General features: G+C 36.1%; 1 protein-coding gene across 4 annotated transcripts in view; it reads right to left on the bottom strand.

Moving 5' to 3' along the window:
• Positions 1–19503, bottom strand: part of SYT6 (synaptotagmin 6) — a 165838-nt gene that overhangs the window by 30460 nt on the left and 115875 nt on the right. For all 4 annotated transcript variants that reach the window (XR_015748492.1, XR_015748493.1, XM_087959560.1 and 1 more), the window contains exon 4: positions 3390–3510. Coding sequence is in view for 2 of the 4 variants with exons in the window: in XM_087959560.1 (XP_087815686.1) it covers positions 3390–3510 (121 nt within the window). In the remaining 2 variants the exon portion in view is untranslated. The remainder of the gene's footprint in view (positions 1–3389; positions 3511–19503) is intronic.

Below are 19503 nucleotides of genomic sequence, written 5' to 3'. Positions count from 1 at the left end.
TGAAATCAGCAATAGAGAACCAGAAAAACAATAAATCCCCGGGACCAGATGGGATTCCAGGGGAGCTGTACAAGGCAATAGCAGAACAAATAGGACCTCTTATGGTGGAAGTTTTTAATGACGTCTTATTGGCAGCCAGGATGCCGGACTCATGGAGGGGGGCATTGATTTCGCTGATCCCGAAGGAGGATTCGGATCCCCAATATATACATAATTATAGGACAATTTCACTGTTAAATACTGATTACAAAATATTCACTTCTATTATAGCAAGTAGACTAAAAAGAATGTTAAATGAGCATATATATGAAGATCAAAATGGATTTCTCCCGACCAGACAAAGCAGGAACAACTTAAGAATAGTACTAGATGTCTTAGAATTTTACGAAGCCCACCCCAAAAAACAAATTGCACTTACGTTTTTAGATGCAGAGAAGGCTTTCGATAATTTAAATTGGCAATTTTTAATCCAAAAAAATTATAATATGAATTTAGGCACCAAATTTAAAAATATTATAACAACCATTTATGATACACAACAGGCTAATATTATAATAAACGGGGAATATACCCACCCAATAAAAATAGAAAAAGGAGTCAGACAGGGCTGCCCACTCTCACCCCTGCTCTTCATATTATCATTAGAAGCATTACTAATGTGAATTAGACAGAACCCAGACATAAAAGGATTAAAGGTTAAGAAAAAAGAATATAAGTTCATGAAAAGTAATTTGAATGTCTTATTTTTTAGCAGGGGAAAGAAGCAAAGAAGAAAAGAGAAAATAGGGCAACAATAGCTTACTAAACTGATTCTGGTAAATTCTTTCTGAATTTAGCTTCATCCCTGTTAATGTTCCTTAAGCCCCTCAAGACCTGGTTTTGTCATCGGGGTCTCAAGGAACCAAAGATATTCTAAGAGGGCTCAATCATTCTGTTTAATTTACTCTCTCCTGTACTTGGTGGTTATATTTTTAATATTGACTGTTTTTAATTATTGTTTTCATGTGTTTACTGTTTTATTTAATCGTTGTACGCCAACCAGAGTCACTTTGTGTGTGAGACAAGTGACCATATAAGTAATAGTCATTGCAACATGAATGCAAGATAAATTTGCTGTAGATTTGGCACTCTCAATAATTATAATAACTTCCTGGATTGGTGACCTTGCTCACAATCATTCATGCCTTCCTGTTTGGATTACCGCAACATGCTTCTCACAATTCTGCACTTGAAGACATCTGAAAGCTATCACTAGTCCAGAATGTGATAGCATGGGCAATGGTGGGTGCTCCTAAGTTTACCCATGTTACACCCTGTAATGTGCAACTGCATTGTCTTATGGTTTCTTCCAGGTGCAATTCAAGGCGGTGGTTATTAGGTTTGAAGCCCTATAGGGCACAGAGCTAGGTTATGAGAGGAAACCTCTACCCATTTTACCCAATTAGATAGGCTGGGCATTGTCCAAATCCCTTTCCTAAACATTTCCATTGTATGGGCTCTATAAAGCATGTATTTTTTGTGTCAGTCCCTGCCTTATGGAAATTCAGCAGACTCTCCTTTCCTAGACTTTCAAAAAGTACTTCAAATTTGGCTGTTTTTGGAACCTACCAATCTTTGGTATAAGGTGAGTGTCTATATAAATGCTTTAAATCAGCAAATGAATGAATAAATAAATAAGGTACATATGCCTCTGCAGAACTAGTAAACAGTTTTCTCACTTTGAGAAATCAACTCTCAGTGATTCTAATGTATCAAATGTCAGCTGAGAAGAAATACCTGTCTGCTCAAACAGCTTCATGGTTATTGCAGTCATAGATTATATATTTGTCAGGAAAATGAAAACACTGACATCTGGAAGCCGAGGCTATTAAAAATAGTTATGACACTGAATCAGGTATTTACACATGGAAATTTCTCAAAGGGAATTAAATTGTATCATTTTCTCTTTAATTCATGGGGTATATTTACAGACCAGAGCTTCTACTGTAGTACACATTTTTTTAAAAAGATTGTTTCAGCAAAGAACAAGAAAAAAATTAAAAACAAGGACATAATTATACACTCCATGGACTCTATAAAACTGTATGGTCTACAGGATAATATAGGTTGTTCACAGTTTGAAACCATTACCCAGTCATTGCTCCTTTGCTATCAAGCTTTCAGCTATAACAAAAGTATATTATGTAAGTCAGAGACTTTCGACCTACTGTATCCAAAATTCTTTTTTGAGAAGTGGTGAAATTATATCAGGAATGCTAGGCCTGCCTTAAAACAAGAGAGTAAACACCACCATAGCCCATCATGCCCTTCCATTTTTTCTGGCTACTGGGAGCCTGGCTAAACTTTGTTCTTTGCAGTTTTTTGGCACCACTTCTCTCAACCTCTCCCCCATATAATTGAGAAGAGAAATATGTTTGAAAATTTATGGAACAGCCTACTGATTGCTGAACCTAATCTAAAACTATAATCAGGGGTGCAATTCAACCACTCAGGAGAGGTGGTAGGGTAAAAAAATCACCCCTGGTTGCTATTACTATTATACCAAGCACACCCACAGCCACGCCCACAGAGCCAATAGGGAAAAAAATGAATTTCACCCCTGACTATAATAGCATGTGGAAATGCCCAGAAGGAAGAGCAACAGACTGGACAATAGGCAAGTTTACAGTTCACAGAAGGAGAGGATGCATGGGAAGTGCTTTAGAAGGGACCTTCCCCAGTTTTCAGAAAAGTAAAATGAGGGGAGGGGACAAATTCTTTCTTTTCTTGCAAGATAATGTTAATGTAAGAATTGTGTTTCTTGTCTGGACTACCTTGAAAGGCTGACAGAAACTGAAACCAATTCAATATCTTTTTCATGTTGGCCATGCATGTTAATGGGAAAGCACAGAAGTGTTATGCGCACATATAACAAACATTAGGCAAATCTGAGTCCTAAGGATATCAGTTTGATTAATAGGTGTGCGTGTGCGTGTATGCGTGTATGATAAAATTTAAATCAGGTCTTTCTTTCTAAGAAAAAAAGTTAACCAGACTAGAAATGTCTGTCTGTCTGCCTATGTTCTACTTTAATATGAAAAGAAAAAGAAAAGGAAAAAATGAAGTCCTTCTAAGTTGCATAGATCTTGTGACAATTTCAGGCTTTCATGGAAAACACTTGATCTCCTGTCAAACAGCACTAAGTAGCCTGTTTATGCATACCTCTATTTTCTACATGTTTCTGGAAAATATTTATATTAACCCAGAAATAACTTCATCAGAATCAAATAAATCAATCCATTTAATAATGTATAGGAAATTCCCTTGACTCTTAAAAGGGAGTAATAGTGTCACAGAAACATTGCAGAAATCAAATACGACTACCTTATTCAGAGAAAGGAAATACCTACCTGAGTATCCAGTTATATCCATCGCTTTGAGATTCCTACATTTAATGACTGTTAGAGTGAGGCGACCTGCAGTTGGCAGGTAACAAAGGGAAAACATTATCTCTCCCAGGTCCACACTTTCCTTTAATAAAAGAGAGAACATAAAGCATCAGAAAAAAAAAGAATTTATTCTCACTTGCGTTTTTCCCCCCTTGCCTACATTTTCTACAGCTCCATGGTTTTCTTTACCTCCTACCTTGTTGAGGCAACACCAAGACTTTGTTATTTAATAACCTTTGAAAATGTTTCATATGCTGATAAACAAAGATGCTGAGATAACTATTTATCTATCAGATAATGATAGTAAAAAATGGCAGATAACATATGTAAAATGTGCAGCAGATCACCTTGCAGAAGTCCTTCAACAACAGACAGCCTCCTAATCCATACTCATTGGAGTTTAGATTTTTGGAGTCATATCCTAACTGAACCATTGATTCATCAGGTGAATCAGGAAAGCTGGCCTTTGAGACCTTTGACCCCCTATTTGAGATAAATTATGTTCTACTTCATAGGATTATAAGAGTGTCAGAGAAAAGAAAATCAGCTTGTATATCATAGATAAATATTCAATATATGAAACTTGCAGCCTTCAGAGCTTCCTAACCCTATGGTGCTACCTGAAAATGTAGCCAGAAGCCAATGAAAGCTTCTGGAAGAAGGAAAGAGCATGATCTTAAATAAATGGGAAAATAGGAATAGGCTGCTAACTGGGAAACTAGAGAGGACAAAATTTGATTCTCATGCCATGCACTGAGAAGGATACAGACGCAGAAGGTCATGTATAGCCCTATAAGATACAGCCCACAATGTTCAGAAGATTTACCAAATGAATAACAATATAAGGAGCTGCAGAGTTAGCGATCAGAAGTTTCTCTGGTATGTGTTGCTTTCCACTAATAGAACATTAAAATTTGGACAAAGCAATAAGGAACTGAACATTTAGTTGTAGGTTAGCAGCACTATGTACTGTATTTTTGTGAAGGAGTATGTTCCACTGCATTTTTTAATGAGACTTATTCTGAGTCTCAGGTACATGAAGCTTAGCCTCAGAACCTTAGGCTGAAAGACAGGCACATGGGAGTATGTTTCACTAAATTTAATGGGATTTATTGTTGAGCAAACAAACAGCAGTTGGTTGTGCAGCAGTTTTTACTCTTGTTAAACATGAAAGCAGCACAATTCTCATATGAGTTTAGATAACAAATGAAAAGAGTTTAAGGAGCTCTAGGTAGATAGAGAAAAATGGAAATCTTGCTATATATCAAATAGTTCAAGTTATAGGTCAACGAGGTAATTCAGGAAACATATGAACTATAGAAGACATAGACTTGAGCTAATCCCATTTTGCCTGCTTATCTTTGCTTGTTTTAGAAGAAACTCAATGCAGTGCATGATGAGAGGGTTTACCATGTGTATTTTACAATCAGCAATGGACAATCTCCCTTGTCTTCTTCTTGCTCACCTATTAACCTGTCAAGCCGCTACTAGATCTGCCTCCACAGAACAAAGACCTTTACAGGTGTTTTCGCTTCCTCAAATGTCTTATTTTATGTCTTCATTTTCTAGCAGTGGAACAGTAGAAAATGTCTGCTGAAATGAGGTTTAAACTAAGTAGGGTTAATTAATGTGCTTCAGTGTCAACACTTAGTAGCCAACATGACTTTTGGGGGGAAACCTGTTAGAAAATACTGACAAGTTTAAAATTGCTAAATTGTGTTGTGACCTGACTGAAGAAGCTTTTCAGGGACTGACAAGCTTTCCAGGGTCATTTGAATTGTTTTTTTCTATGATTTCTTGTAAAACTCCCCTTTGTGACATCTTAATTTTAAGAGGTTGCTTTTCTTTTGATCAAATAAAATCATTTAAGGTAACTATGCTATAACATAGAAACAATCAAAAGACCTATTATATATATTTCTGTTTTGCCAAGGATCAGCCAAAGCAAGGTGCCAGACAACTAGTCCTTTGAGGACCCAGAGACAATAAACACAGCAGTGAGTAAAGAGATTTCAAGCAATGGAGATACTCCAAGGCTGTGGGTGCAAATTGGTCCTGAGCAGCCAAGCCTTTGTTGAGAAGCTCCCAATCTCACAATGCTTATAGATCAGAACCCACTGGCTGGTATCTGGCTAAAACTTGACATATGGCAAAACAATTTGTTTCTTCAAACCTTTCATTATTCCATCAAACCTTTTTCTGAAGACAAGGCATTACACTAGAACTATCTATTGTATTTATATTAATCCTTAAAATTTAAATCTAACTCTTGAGGGGAAAAAAAATTCAAGGTCTTTTGTGTAACCCTAGGTGGCGTCCTAGAACCTTGCTGAGATACGCAGCATCTCTACAGATAACTTTAAAAAAGTGACAGGACGGAGGCCTGTTGATTGCTACCTGATTAAGTGTTAACTTGATAAATAAATTTATTTTACTACAAATATTTCACATAGATTGCTTCATAAATAAAATTTATCAAGGATCACAGAGAAAGTTCATAAAGATACTTTACTTTTTTCATGTTAATGACAGCACCAATTCTTATCTAGCAAGGATTTCAGTTGTCCAGCATGATAACATTTGTATTTATATAAAATTTATGTTTACTGCATTAAATCCTTTATTTACAGGATATTCACATTTGGATTGCAATATGTTCCTATGACATTGAATTAATAAGCAGCGTCTTTTTCTTCAGCTTTAAAACATCAAAGGTAGGATGCAATAGGAAAAAAAAACCTGTGCTTGGGATGTGTCATGATATTTCAGTTCTACCAGAGCATTAACTTGAATCTTGCTCTTTGAACTCAGAATAAATATTGACTATATCATAGAAAATTATTAATTCAACTGAAAATATATAACCCCCACAAGCACAGCACACAGAGGTGAGGTGATTACTCATGGCAGATTCTTAAGATGATCTTTTAGTAAAGGGCTTATCAGAGTAAAGCTGAAGTATCATATATCCCAGTGCCCTCCAATTCCTGATATACAGCTGGAGCAATTAATAAAATAGGATATTTTCACACATGAGATTAAAAGCAGTTTTTAATCAGTCAATTCATAATGCATTTCTAAAATCTTGCATTTCCTAGAAAGTTCCTTAGGCTTTTATTTGCTGCATTATCAGCTATCAAATATTGTTACTTCAAAAGTAGTTTTACACAAGCTTTACATATACATATTTCTCTGTGTAGAAATCACTTCATGTGCTTCAGTTGGAGCCAAATAGTTATAAAGAATTATTGGCAGAAAGTTGTACTTCACCTGGAGGCTGTGTTCTTTCCAGAGTAAGTAGATTATGCAGATATACTAGTTAGAACATATTCAGATGGCTTTCATTTACAGCATCACATATAATGACCCTGGCTGCCCAGTGTATGGCTGGATTGAGAGAACCATTATATATTTCTAGTATATTCTAATGAGAAATGTTTGAGCTTAATTGAGATTAACATGTTAAAAATTGTACTTTAGAAGAACTGAATACCTTTCCATTATTCAGTGATGACAGCTGCCAAAGCAGTTCAAGTCTAATCTGAGCTACAATCAGTGAACATTACATACTTACCTCTAGATAAACATAATGTAGTTGACATAATTTGACCTATGTTCATAATACTTCATCTTCTTTTCCTAGCTGTAAGCCAGGGGAGATTCAGTTCATTTAACAATACAAAAGAAAATATTGCTGAAGAGTCTGTAGAGCATTACACATTGGATGTCAGTGAAAACAAATTTTGGACTAACTATTTTTGTCAGATCATTATGCAGAAGTGATGAAACTATAGTATGCAACAATAGTTCAGATGAAATGATAAGTTAGTTCATCTCAGGCTTGGTGAACAATGGCCATGACTGAACTGAAAATGTTATTACATTTCACACCTTTCAAAGATTATTCCCAATTCATCCATAACATTTTATGTTCACTAACTTCACATGCACTTCTAAAAATGGCAATCTGATAGCCTATTAGTTAATAGAATTATCATAGTTGCTCATCATTTTCAGTTACATTGTTATGTAACTTAATTTTAATGGATCTCAAGCTATATCACCAAGTACCGTGTTGATTGATTACCTCACAAGATTTCAGCATGTTTTAAAGGTCTATTTATTATGACATTCAGTACAGATCATCCATATTGGTCTCACAGACTACCAGTAGTTCCTGGGCTGCACCTTGGACCCAATGAACTATTAATGAGCTGCTTATCTGGAGTTTCCAGCAACTAATTCCCATTGGCATTGAGTAAAAAGAAAGAGAAAGGGGAGAAAAAAATACTCCCTCCCCCCCAGGGAACAGAATTATATTGTGTTTCATATTTAATATTGAGCATCCCAGAAAAAAGCATGGAGTATAAATCCATAGCAGACCTTGTTGAGAACATGTATGGGCATTTGCTTTCAGCCTTCACTATTATTGAAGAGCAACCCTGCTTTTAACATTTAATGATCATGGTTTTCAATGTAAAAACTGAGGTGAAATAATGATTTTTGAAGGAAATTGGTGTGATCCAGTCAAATTAAATTGTGTTAAATCACTCTGGTTTAGATTTAACAGAATTCTTGTAATAACCTGGTCCTAAATATTCAGAAATCTAATTGTAATTAAGTGCAATTACTTCTTATTTTAAGATGGCAGTTATAGAGATGCATAATGTTATTGTATTGTTGCCTTTTGTTTACTCTTGCTTTTAAAAGAATGAGAGAGAGGCCTACCCCAAGATCAAGAAAGATGATTTCAAAGTAACTCCTAAAATGATAATGCATTGAGACTATATAGTCTAAATGTTTCCTGCATGGTATTTCTGAATGTAACCTGTATATTGGTTTTAGAGCAGCCTTTCTCAAACATTTTGTCCTGAAAGAACCCTTGAAATAATTTTCCCTGAACCCCTTGAAATAATCTTAAGAAACATTTGTACAAAAATCACAAAAGAACATGAAAACGTTATGATGCAATGTAATTCTACACAATCCATGTTACACAACATTTACAATGTCAAAGTGGCAGGTTGTCAGCCAAGTTGCAGAGTGTAAACATTCCTACCACAGCATTGTGTAGTGTAAAGTAAAGAAAATATTCTTACTATACTATCTGGATCATCATCTTTAATTTGTACCAGCAAACTAAAAAGAGTTAAGTTTTTTCTCCCATTTCTTCTCCTATGAAAATTGTATTATATTGATGCTTCCTTTCATCAATATTTATTTATTTATTTATTTATTTATTTATTTGATTTGCCAATTGTTTACAAGATAATAAGTATAAGTGTATACATAGTTGTGAATACATGAAATGGGTACATATAAGAAAAATAACAGAAGAATAAGAGAAACAATAGGACAGGGAAGGTAGGCACGTTGGTGCGCTTATGCACGCCCCCTACAGACCTCTTAGGAAAGGGGTGAGGTCAATAGTAGACAGTCTAAGGTTAAAGTTTTTGGGGTTTGGGGAAGAAACTACAGAGTCGGGTAGAGTATTCCAGACATTGACCACTCTATTGCTGAAGTCGTATTTCCTGCAATCAAGTTTGGTGCGGTTAACTTTGAGTTTGTATCTATTGTGTGCTCTTGTGTTGTTATGGTTGAAGCTGAAGTATTCATTGACAGGTAGGACATTGCAATGTATGATTTTATATACCATGCTTAAATCAGACCGAAGACGGTGTAATTCAAGGTTTTCTAGTTCTAGAATTTCAGGTCTGGTGGCATAAGGTATTCTACAACGAGTAGAGGAGTGGAGAACTCTTCTTGTGAAATATTTCTGGACTTTCTCAATTGTGCTAATATCAGATATGTAATGTGGGTTCCAGACTGATGAACTGTATTCAAGTATTGGTCTAGCAAATGTTTTGTATGCTCTGGTTAGTAGTGTGATATTACCAGAGAAAAAGCTACGTAGGATTAGGTTAACAACTCTTAATGCCTTTTTGGCTATGTAGTTGCAGTGGGCTCTAGCACTTAGATCATTAGAGGTGAGTATTCCAAGGTCCTTTACAGAGCTTGGGTCATCAACAAGATCTTGACTATTCAGCTTGTATTTTATTTTCTGATTTTTTTTGCCAATATGTAAGACAGAGCATTTATTTGTTGAGATTTGAAGTTGCCATTTGTTTGACCATTCTGATACATAGTCAAGATCTTTTTGTAGGGTAGCAGTATTGTCTGTGGTATTGAACAGCTTTACATCATCAGCGAAAAGAACGCAATTGCTCTTAATATGATTGCAGAGGTCATTTATGTAGAGTATGAAGAGAGTTGGTCCTAGAACACTGCCTTGGGGGACACCACTATTGACAGGTACAGAATTTGATAGGACGTTCCCAATTTTGACCATTTGTTGTCTGTTTGCCAGGAATGCTTCTATCCAGTTATTCAGTTGTCCAGAGATATCATAGGATTTTATTTTTAGGAGTAGTTTGTCGTGTACCACTGAATCAAAGGCTTTACAGAAGTCTATGTAGATTGCGTCTATTGCTTTGCCCTGGTCGAGTTGTGTCGTCCATATGTTTTTGCAGTGTAAGAGTTGCAGATTACAGGATAGTTTTTTTCTGAAACCAAATTGTTTATTGGAGAGTAGGTTGTTTGTCTCTAAGTGGAGGATGATGGATTGGTTAATAATTTATTCCATGACTTTACAGGTGACGCAGCATAAGGAGATTGGTCTGTAATATGTGGATCTCATTGTTTTCTCTCTCCTACAATTTTATACTGGACAACATCATCAGTACCAATAAAGGAGAATATTAGTCTGATGATGATCTAGCACATTTAGCACTGATGATATTATCTAATGCGGGTAATGAAATGTCTGCAAGAAAAACAACCAAGCCCAGAGAGCACCAAGGACCCCTCAACATAATCAGTAGGAGAGATCACTAGTAAAGTGTCCATTGTGTGTTTATTACTACAATTTATATGTTCTTTTTCTAGAGACTCTAAGAACTTTACAGTATAATTGCAATAAGATTAAAAACAAAACTCAATAAATACATTTGTGAACAATCAATATGAAATGCTGTCATTTAGGAACAGCATGATCTTTTTGTCCCCAAATACATTTATGAAGAGCCATGTTTTTCAAGCCAACAGTTTTTCAAGCAATTAAAAAAAATAGCGAAAATTGGGAAATAATTAGTTAAAAAGCTATCTCTGAATAGGACTACTTGCTTGGTTGGTTAGCTGTTTGGTTGGTTGAATTTTTTAAAAGTGCATAATTCAATGCTGTGGCAATTTTAAACAAGAAAGCATTTAAATTTCTGTTCTCTGGAAGGAAAGAGTCACCTAACTTGTTAGTATAGCTAAGGGGAAACCATATATTGATAATATTTATGTCAGCATTATAAAATGTATTATTTGCCAGAAACAATGTGCTCACAACTTTGGTACCTGGGATTTCTTTTTTTAAAATTAATATTCTTTAAATTTAATAAATAAATAAATAGAAAACACTTATTAACACATGAAGGTTAAATTAACATGTGAAGTATCAATACCACTTTATAATGCCGTGGTAAGGTCACACTTGAAATACTGCATTCAGTTTTGGTCGCCACAATGTAAAAAAAATGTTGAGACTCCAGAAAGAGTGCAGAGAAGAGCAACAAAGACTGGAGGCTAAAACATATAAAGAACAGCTGCTGGAATTGGGTATGTCTAGTCTGACGAAAAGAAAGACTGGGGTGACATGATAGCAGTGTTCAATATCTCAGGGGCTGTCACAAAGAAGAGGGAGTCAAACTATTCTTCAAAGCACCTGAGGGTAGGACAAGAAGCAATGGCTGGAAACTAATCAAGAAGAGAAGCAACTTAGAACTAAGGAGAAATTTCCTGACAGAACAATTAATCAGTGGAACAACTTGCCTCCAGAAGTTGTAAATGCTCCAATACTGGAAGTTTTTAAGAAGAGATTGGATAACCATTTGTCTGAAATGGTGTAGGGTTTCCTGCCTAAGCAGGGGGTTGGACTAGAACAGGGGTCGCCAACCTTTTGGACCTCAGGGACCACCAAACTCATAATTTTAAATCCCAGGGACCACTAACCGGTTCTGTGGGCATGGCCTAATTTGTGGGTGTGGCTTGGTGGTCATGTGACTGGCTGGGCATGGCTTGTATGTAAATATTTATATAAATATTGGATTTTTTTTATTAAAAAAGAGCAACTTTTACCCAAAATCAGGCAAAGCAGGCAGGCAGATTGAGTTCCTCACAGAATCATTCAGTGAACTATCTATCTGCCATTGGCTAACCTGAGTCTGTCACATAAAATTTGCTTGCCATGAGTCTGCACTGAATAATAGAACCTTCAGTCCTAAGGGAGGTTTGGCTGTGCTTAAAAGCAGAGCCGAAGATCTAAAGACTAGCTAGAAATCAAGACATCCAACCATTTCCTGTTTCCTAGCTAATCTAAATCTCCCGGCACAGCAGAACAGCTGATAGTTGGCAAAAAAAAGGAAAAATAGCAATTTAGCAGGCAAGTTTGCCGGGTAAGGAGTGAGTGGGTGGGAGGGTTCCCATGGGCCAACGTGGGCAGCGCAGCCTTGTGTTCCTGCGCAGTCTGGATTAATTGCTTTGGGAGGTGCTCTGCGGGTGACATTTCTCTACGGCCCACCAAAATTTTCTCACGGCCCACCAGTGGGCGACCACTGGACTAGAAGACCTCCAAGGTCCCTTCCAACTCTGTTATTCTATTTTTTTCTAAAATAGTCTTATAGCCAATAGTCTTATAGCCTGAAATCCCAGTCCAAGTCCACTAATCCAGAAAACACACACACACAAATTTAAGCTGATATGATAGGAAGCATCATAGGGGACTAATGAGGAATTCCTCACCATTTTTTCTCTATTGTAAATCTACCTCCATTTGTGACAACCATTGCTTGTTCTCTACTACAAGACAGTGGAGATATCATCATTATCCTTTTCACTTTCTGACTTCTTAAAAGAAGGAAGTCTGCTGACATGAAGGGAATATTGGTGGTATATTTGGAATTAGTGCTACCATAGATAGATTTTGAGCTTTGTGACATATTCATCCCATCCTCTGTGTTATTTTTCTACCTCCAGAAAGGGGTTACAAATTAAAACTACAGACTAGACTTCATTTCAACCATAAACTTGGAAGTGTTAGTCTGCTCTTAAGTAGGTGCTGTGGGGCAGGAGTAGCTGGTTAACCCAGATAAGTTTGCTTAATTCCAAAGAGGACTGGATCTGTTTGGATCTAGATCTAAACCTGTCTGGGTTGATTGTCAAACAAATTAATTTTGTTGTTTGCATGACATATTTAACTCTCCCAACAGTTAAGCATGTAGTACAAATAGAGCCAGAAAATATTAGTAAAACTGGTAAGAAGACTTGATTTAGCAAGATTTGGCTGTACAACATGGATAAAAGGCTGGATTTGTTAATTTTGTGTTAGCAACAATAACAACACAGGACATAATCAGAATGAAAGCCAAATGAATACTTGCAATAATATCCTTGTTTTGGTTTCAACAAACCTGCCCTTTAGAAAAGAAAGGCCATAGCTCAGAAGGTAGCTTGGCAGCAAATAGAGCTGCTGTGAGTTGTTGCCAAGCCTGTTATTTGCAACTCTAAGAAATAAATGTATTTGGTTCACTTATTATTTTTAGAGGGGAAAAGCAAAGAGTTAGGAACAAGACTATTGTGAATGATAGTCTTCTTTAGTAGTTGCTTGGCTTCCTGGGACTTTTAAACTAGTGTTTTTAAAAAAAGAAACCTGGAAATCTTTATTTTAAAACATAACAAAAATATACAGCCACAGAAACATCATTTTTTAAAAGTCACCTGCATTCAAAATATATTTGTTCTACCCAGATCTATTAATTGACTTGAAATTACAGGAACTGGTTTGTCTTCCAATTCTGAAAAGCTTAAGTAAATCTGTGCCTTGTAAGATTTCAGAAAGGTGGAAAGATGACTTTTTGAGGGGAGGGTGATTCTGAATGAATAGAGCAATTTCTCCCAAGTATGACAAAATGTAATTTAAGTAGTGAAATTGAACATTCGTTGTAATCTGAAGAAAAGGTTAGGTTTGAAAGCCCATCTGCAAATCTGATAAAGACCTGACAGGACTTTCAAGAATTGTGACGCACATTAACTCCCTTTATTAACTATTAGTTAATCAAGATACATTATGCTATAGGAAGCTATCAAAAGGCCAACCTGCTGCCAGAGCTTCAGACATCAGCATTAGTAGTAGCTTACAAAAGGATCTGATGACAAAACTTCATTGTATAGGTCAGGGGTTCCCAACACCAGGCCATGTCCCACTACTGGGCCTTGAGCTGTTTGGAACTGGGCCGCGGAAGTGGAGAGCGAGCGCATGTACATCCCCACTTGTGTGAGCAGTGGATGAGCAGCTGGTGACCATGTGCGTGTGTACGTTCCATTTGTGCAAATAGTGAGTGTGTTTGCCTGCCACTCACGCAAATGGAGCCTCGTATACACTCATACAACACGTGCTTGCCCACCACCAGAACCATCCCCTCTCCTCCCTTGCCAGTCCATAAAACCAGAAAGGTTAAGGAACTCTAGTGTAGGTAAGTCAACAAGAAAAGAAATCCCATGAGAGGAGAAATTTAGCAAAGAAGGTAAGTTGAGAATTATTCATTTCTGTTATTTCTTTTAAAAGCTTCAGGAAGGAAGGAAGGAAAGAAGGAAGGAAGGAAGGGATGATCATTTCAACATAAGGTATGTATATAAGCTTTAAGAGGCTGTTAAAATAAAGGAATTTCTATAATAAATGCAATTTATTATAGAATTTATTAAAAAACTATTAAAGTGCCAACATATCTAAATGCCATTATGCACAGTAATATTGAATACTATACTACATTGCTAAATTTTGCTCTAATATCCTAAACAAGGCAACCTCTTTATTTCAAGCATTTGTATGCTGTTCTTTTCCCATCTATTCTAAGCTCAGAAGGCAGGGGCATGTTTGAGGTCATAGAATGATCTATCCAGGCACAAGAGATAGTTCAGCTACATCGAACCCAGACTGCATGGCTTTGTAAGTCAAAGCCAGCATTTCAACTTGATTCTGGGAACACCTTGGAAATAACGTGCCTCCTTGAGCAACAACAAAGAATGCGTTCAATACCTTTATCTGTGTTTTGTCTAGGTTGCTATAATGGTGAGCTCCTGCCAGGCATACTGATAAATGACTCCCTTACTCAACAGGAGCCAGAACAAATCACAGAACATGGTAGAACTTGAAGTGGTGGCAGCATAACGTTGCCTTGCACCGGTACAAGCACATCATTTGGAAATGAGATCACTTTTAGGAAGATAGACTGATTCTATTTAGTGCATGAATAAAAGGCGGTATCATGAATAGAAAAAAAAGAAATAATACATTGCCAGGAAAGAGAATGAAAATGATTAATTTAGTCAAATGCATTTCAATAGGTTTAACGTAATAATAAGGTTGGGTGATCGGCGCTGTAAAAGAAAGAATAAAGTATTTTCAAGGAGTTTTCTGACCTGCTAATATTTGAAATTGAGTCTTGGAGATTTGCAAGATTTTAGATGAGAGAGTGAGCAAAGGTATCACTAATATAAAATGTTTGATCCTATGCCTACCTGTATTTAGGTTGTGAATTTACAACATTTTGTGGACTGAAAGTTGTACTTGGCTTTTGAGTGATTTACCATAGGCAACGTTCTGATGGGAGCCATACAAAAACTATATGTAATTTTATTAAAATCATATATGCAGTATGATTGTTCCCCACATTTTTACTATGCCCCCCTTTCATTATATTAAAAATTAAAATCCAATAGAAGCTTTTGGAAATGCTCTAGGAGCTACCACTAAGGCTTTGGAAGGTCTTGTGTTGCTTTAGGGTCTGTGTGAATGACACTTGTTGCACACATGCATACTGCTGGGAGGCTTAATACAGAAGCAAATGAATAGTGCAGAAAAAAATATTTCAGATTTTATGAAATAAAGTCATTCCATAGTGAGGGGAAAGCCTGCTGATTGCCTTTATTCATCTATGGGAAGACTGAGGGCTAAAACTTTCTCAATGATATCAGAGTCATGAAGACACTTACTGTATTTGATATTTTCTCATGCAAGTCAGTTGTACTGTTATGACTTTTATTGATTGATTGGATCTGTGTACTGCCTATCTCCTTAAAGCAACTGTGGGCAGGATAAAACCAACTTATAGAAAAAAATCTACATTAAGAAACAAATAGTATAAAAACAAATATATAAACCCATATACTCGATGTTCTATTGTCAAATGCAATTTAACTTATATATCAGTGTTAACTAATATCATCTTATCTAAAACACTTTTCTAAAGTAACAATGAGTACAATTTAAATGGAATGTTTTATTTTATCATGCAATCTCATGTACAGCTTAAGCAGAGTGGCAGAACTTACATGACTACAGAAAAGGTGTTTGCTACTTGAATAGAATAGAATAGAATAGAATAGAATAGAATAGAATAGAATAGAATAGAATAGAATAGAATAGAATTCTTTATTGGCAAAGTGTGAGATTTTATCTAAAAGATCTGTCTTTGTGGGATACTCAAAATACCAATTAAATTTGAAATTACTATATATATGTATAAAATATCTTTTACTTATATTTGTGAAATGACTACAAATATGTTCATTTCTACATAGGACTAAAACTTTTGTGTGTGATATTTTGTAACCTTAAATTAGGTGAAACAGTACATCACAGGGAAACAAAGGTATCTCAAGTGGCTACCTTATAGAATGCAGGATATATTACTCCTGAGGAAATGAAATTTGGGGATTTTTAAAAAATCACTTCAGCACCACTGTGCTGCTGCTTTCAATGCTACTATGGCAGTGCCATAGTCAGTTGCAGTCATATGATCTTCACTTTCAACGAGCCCTGAAAACTTGGGAAGGAAGGATGGGGCCACTGACTTGGCTGCTGGGAAGGGACAGAGAGATAGAAGGAGAAAGGGGGAGGGGAAAGGGAGATAAGGAGGGAGGGAGGGAGGGAGGGAGGGAGGGAGGGAGGGAGGGAGGAAAGGACTGCCAGCTTCCCACAAAGAAAGTAAATGGGGATAACAATAAGATGTCAGAAGTTGCTCTCGGTCCTACTAATATTTTGTCTGCCCATAATCATTCTGTTTTTCATTTTAGGGAAGGAAATAGCTCTGAAATGATGACCTACAGTTCACAGGTTGTCTAGTATACCAATATAAAACTGCTGACCAAAGCATTATTTATGTACAGAATCAGAAATTACATCTCTGCAATCCTCTTCAAGTATGAACTCAGGCTTGTTTCATACACTTATTTATGGCTCCCTAACTGACATTAAATTAGCATTTATCACTTCTGTTAACTCAAGTGTTTACATTACAAATGAAATGTTTTATGTAAATCTGACATTTGTAGAGTAAATAGAAGAAATAGAATGATCAGAATCTCATTCTAGATTGTCTGTTGAACACATGTTCAATGGATACATATTTCTTTCAAAAGATGTAACTATAAATTGGCCAATCTTAAAACACAACCACAACAGTGGCTGCAGAAACTTGAACCATGGGTGTAACGTGACACCTGTTTCCTTCCTTTTTGCCTCTATTGATATTGTCTATTGCAGTGATCCCCAACCTTTCTTATGCCGCAGCCCGGTATCCCCAACCTTTTTTATGGCGCGGCCCGGTACCGGCATTAGCTGGGCGCCGCCATCTTTTTTTGATGAAAAAGTGCTTCCGGTAAGCTTTCTACCTGGAAAAGCTCACCGGAAGCACTTTTTCATCAGAAAAAGATGGCGGCGCCCAGCAAACCAGCGGCCCGGTAGGACTTGTTCCACGGACCGGTACCGGTCCGCGGACCGGTGGTTGGGGACCCCTGGTCTATTGTCTTTACTCTTCTCCTTGAACGTCAGATCATCATATAAATTCAACTTGCTGGAAAGAAATTCACTTTACCATTTTTTTCTTTTCTTCATTTTTTTCTTTTCTGGCATCATCAGTCTTTTCAAGTTTTGCCATCCCTGATTCTTCAATTCTATTCTAGCTAAGGTTTCATATCCCTTTTTAATCATTTTCTGTAGTTCTAATGCAACCTATTTTTCTCCAAAGAACATGCCCAAGAAAGCATGCAGCACATCTACATCTGTTTTGTGGCCCCTAAGTATACCCTAGACTGGAAAGGGCCCCCCTTTAAAGCCATTTCAACATTTGGCTAAGGAAAGAGTTAAGACTTAGACTATATAGTTTTTCCTTAAGTCTTGAAACTTCTCCAAATGGATCCTAGACATACCATTTTTTGTAGTGTGGCTCTTGATGTGCTATGCATTCATATAGTTTTAAAGATGAAAAAAAGATGCCTCTCTATAAAACACAAAAAATAAAGACTACTCCATCACCCCACCCATATTATATTATAGCTCTACCCTCATTCCTGCTGCATCAACCTTTATAGTTCAAACCACCTAGTTTACATTTTAGGCTTATTCAATAAATCATGGAGTGATGTATAAAACAATGTTTTAGAATTTTTCTAGCCTTGGTTGAAGAATAATATGCAAGGTTTTTATTTATTTATACAATTGAAGTTCATATAGTTTATTCTTCTTGTGACTTTATTTCTTTTATTTTTGCGCAATGTTTATTTCCCATTTTTTCTCAATTTCCAAACTGCACTTTTCTTTGTTATACTTGTGCTCTGCTTGAATGGTGCTCCATTTTCTTTTCTTTAATTTTTTTGTTTTGTTTTAGATATCTACTATCAAAGGTATCTCAGTTAAGGATATTAAGTGATTCATAATGCTAAAGTCAGGAATATACAAAATTACAGGTCCTGGAGGATGTTTTAAGCTGCTAAAAATCCCTTGATTGCTGTAGATGACAAAGTAAATAAATAAAGTTCAACCTTATCAGCATCTCATTCTTTAATAAATTTGACTAATCCTGATTAACTTTCCAGCATTAGCTTTTATTTTAAAGAACATAGATTCTATTTCTGGTAGCTATTCCATCTTTCAAACCGCTAGGTGTGAACTAATAATTCTCTAGAACCTGAACAATTTATTTTACTGATACCTTTAGATTCTTATACTGTAGGCTTACCCATTAGTTTATTAGGGCTGACCCCCATTTGAGCAAATGCAGAAAACACCGTGGTTTGTCCAATTCCATCTATTATAAGAAATGGAACTGGTAAATTAAAGACTAAAAAGAAATCTTATTTGTGATAAGTGCATCTACTAATTGCCATTTAACACTTATGTAAGTATTAATTGGGAAATTTACTGAAGGTTTAAACTCAAGGAGATTATTCAAATCACTCATATCTTTCATAAAAGGTTTAGAGTACTGTTTTATCTCTTCACAAAATTATCTGAAAGAGGATTAAAAGTAAAATATTGCTAAGGAAAGCACCATAGTTTTTTTTTTTTTAATGATGCGCATTAACCTGCATTGGTCTGAGGCTCACATAACAAGTGAATGCCATTTGTATACCATTAGTTTATTGAACCACAAACAAGCCAGCCACATTTAGCCCAATACATTGAGCAAACCTAGCCTTGTGTAATATATTGTTCAATGTGTTGTTGAATCCAGAAAATGGGATTAATAGATTAAATTATGGTTAAGAACTGCAAGGATATGAAACTCCAAGTGTATGATAGAAGATAAATGGATAAATGTATCACCTTTGAATAAGTTAAGAGTGTGGCACCTGGATCCTGTAAATGCAGTACCACAGAAAACTGTTCCTGTGGCACTATCCTTATCTGATTGCAAAAATCCAGATAAGTAGAAAATTCAACTTTTGCTCTCATCTAGAGTTTATTTTGACTTTTCCAGCCCATATAATTTTTATCTTGGACTAAGAATATACACAGAGAGAAAGAATATTTGATTGTGCTGTAAATTTCACATAAATCAGAACTGTGATCCTCACTTAATTTCATATGCAAAAAGTGATTTCTAGAGAATTGCCTTAGCATTGAAGCTGGCAAAAATCTTCATGATAAAACTTCACAAAGAACTGTTTTTTATTGCTCTAGGAATAGATGCTG

Source organism: Notechis scutatus, chromosome 3 (assembly GCF_049901735.1).
Source record: "Notechis scutatus isolate UNSWTSFEM ecotype Mainland chromosome 3, rNotScu1.2, whole genome shotgun sequence".
Lineage (NCBI taxonomy): Eukaryota > Metazoa > Chordata > Lepidosauria > Squamata > Elapidae > Notechis > Notechis scutatus.
This window is presented reverse-complemented; position numbering and strand designations above follow the sequence as displayed.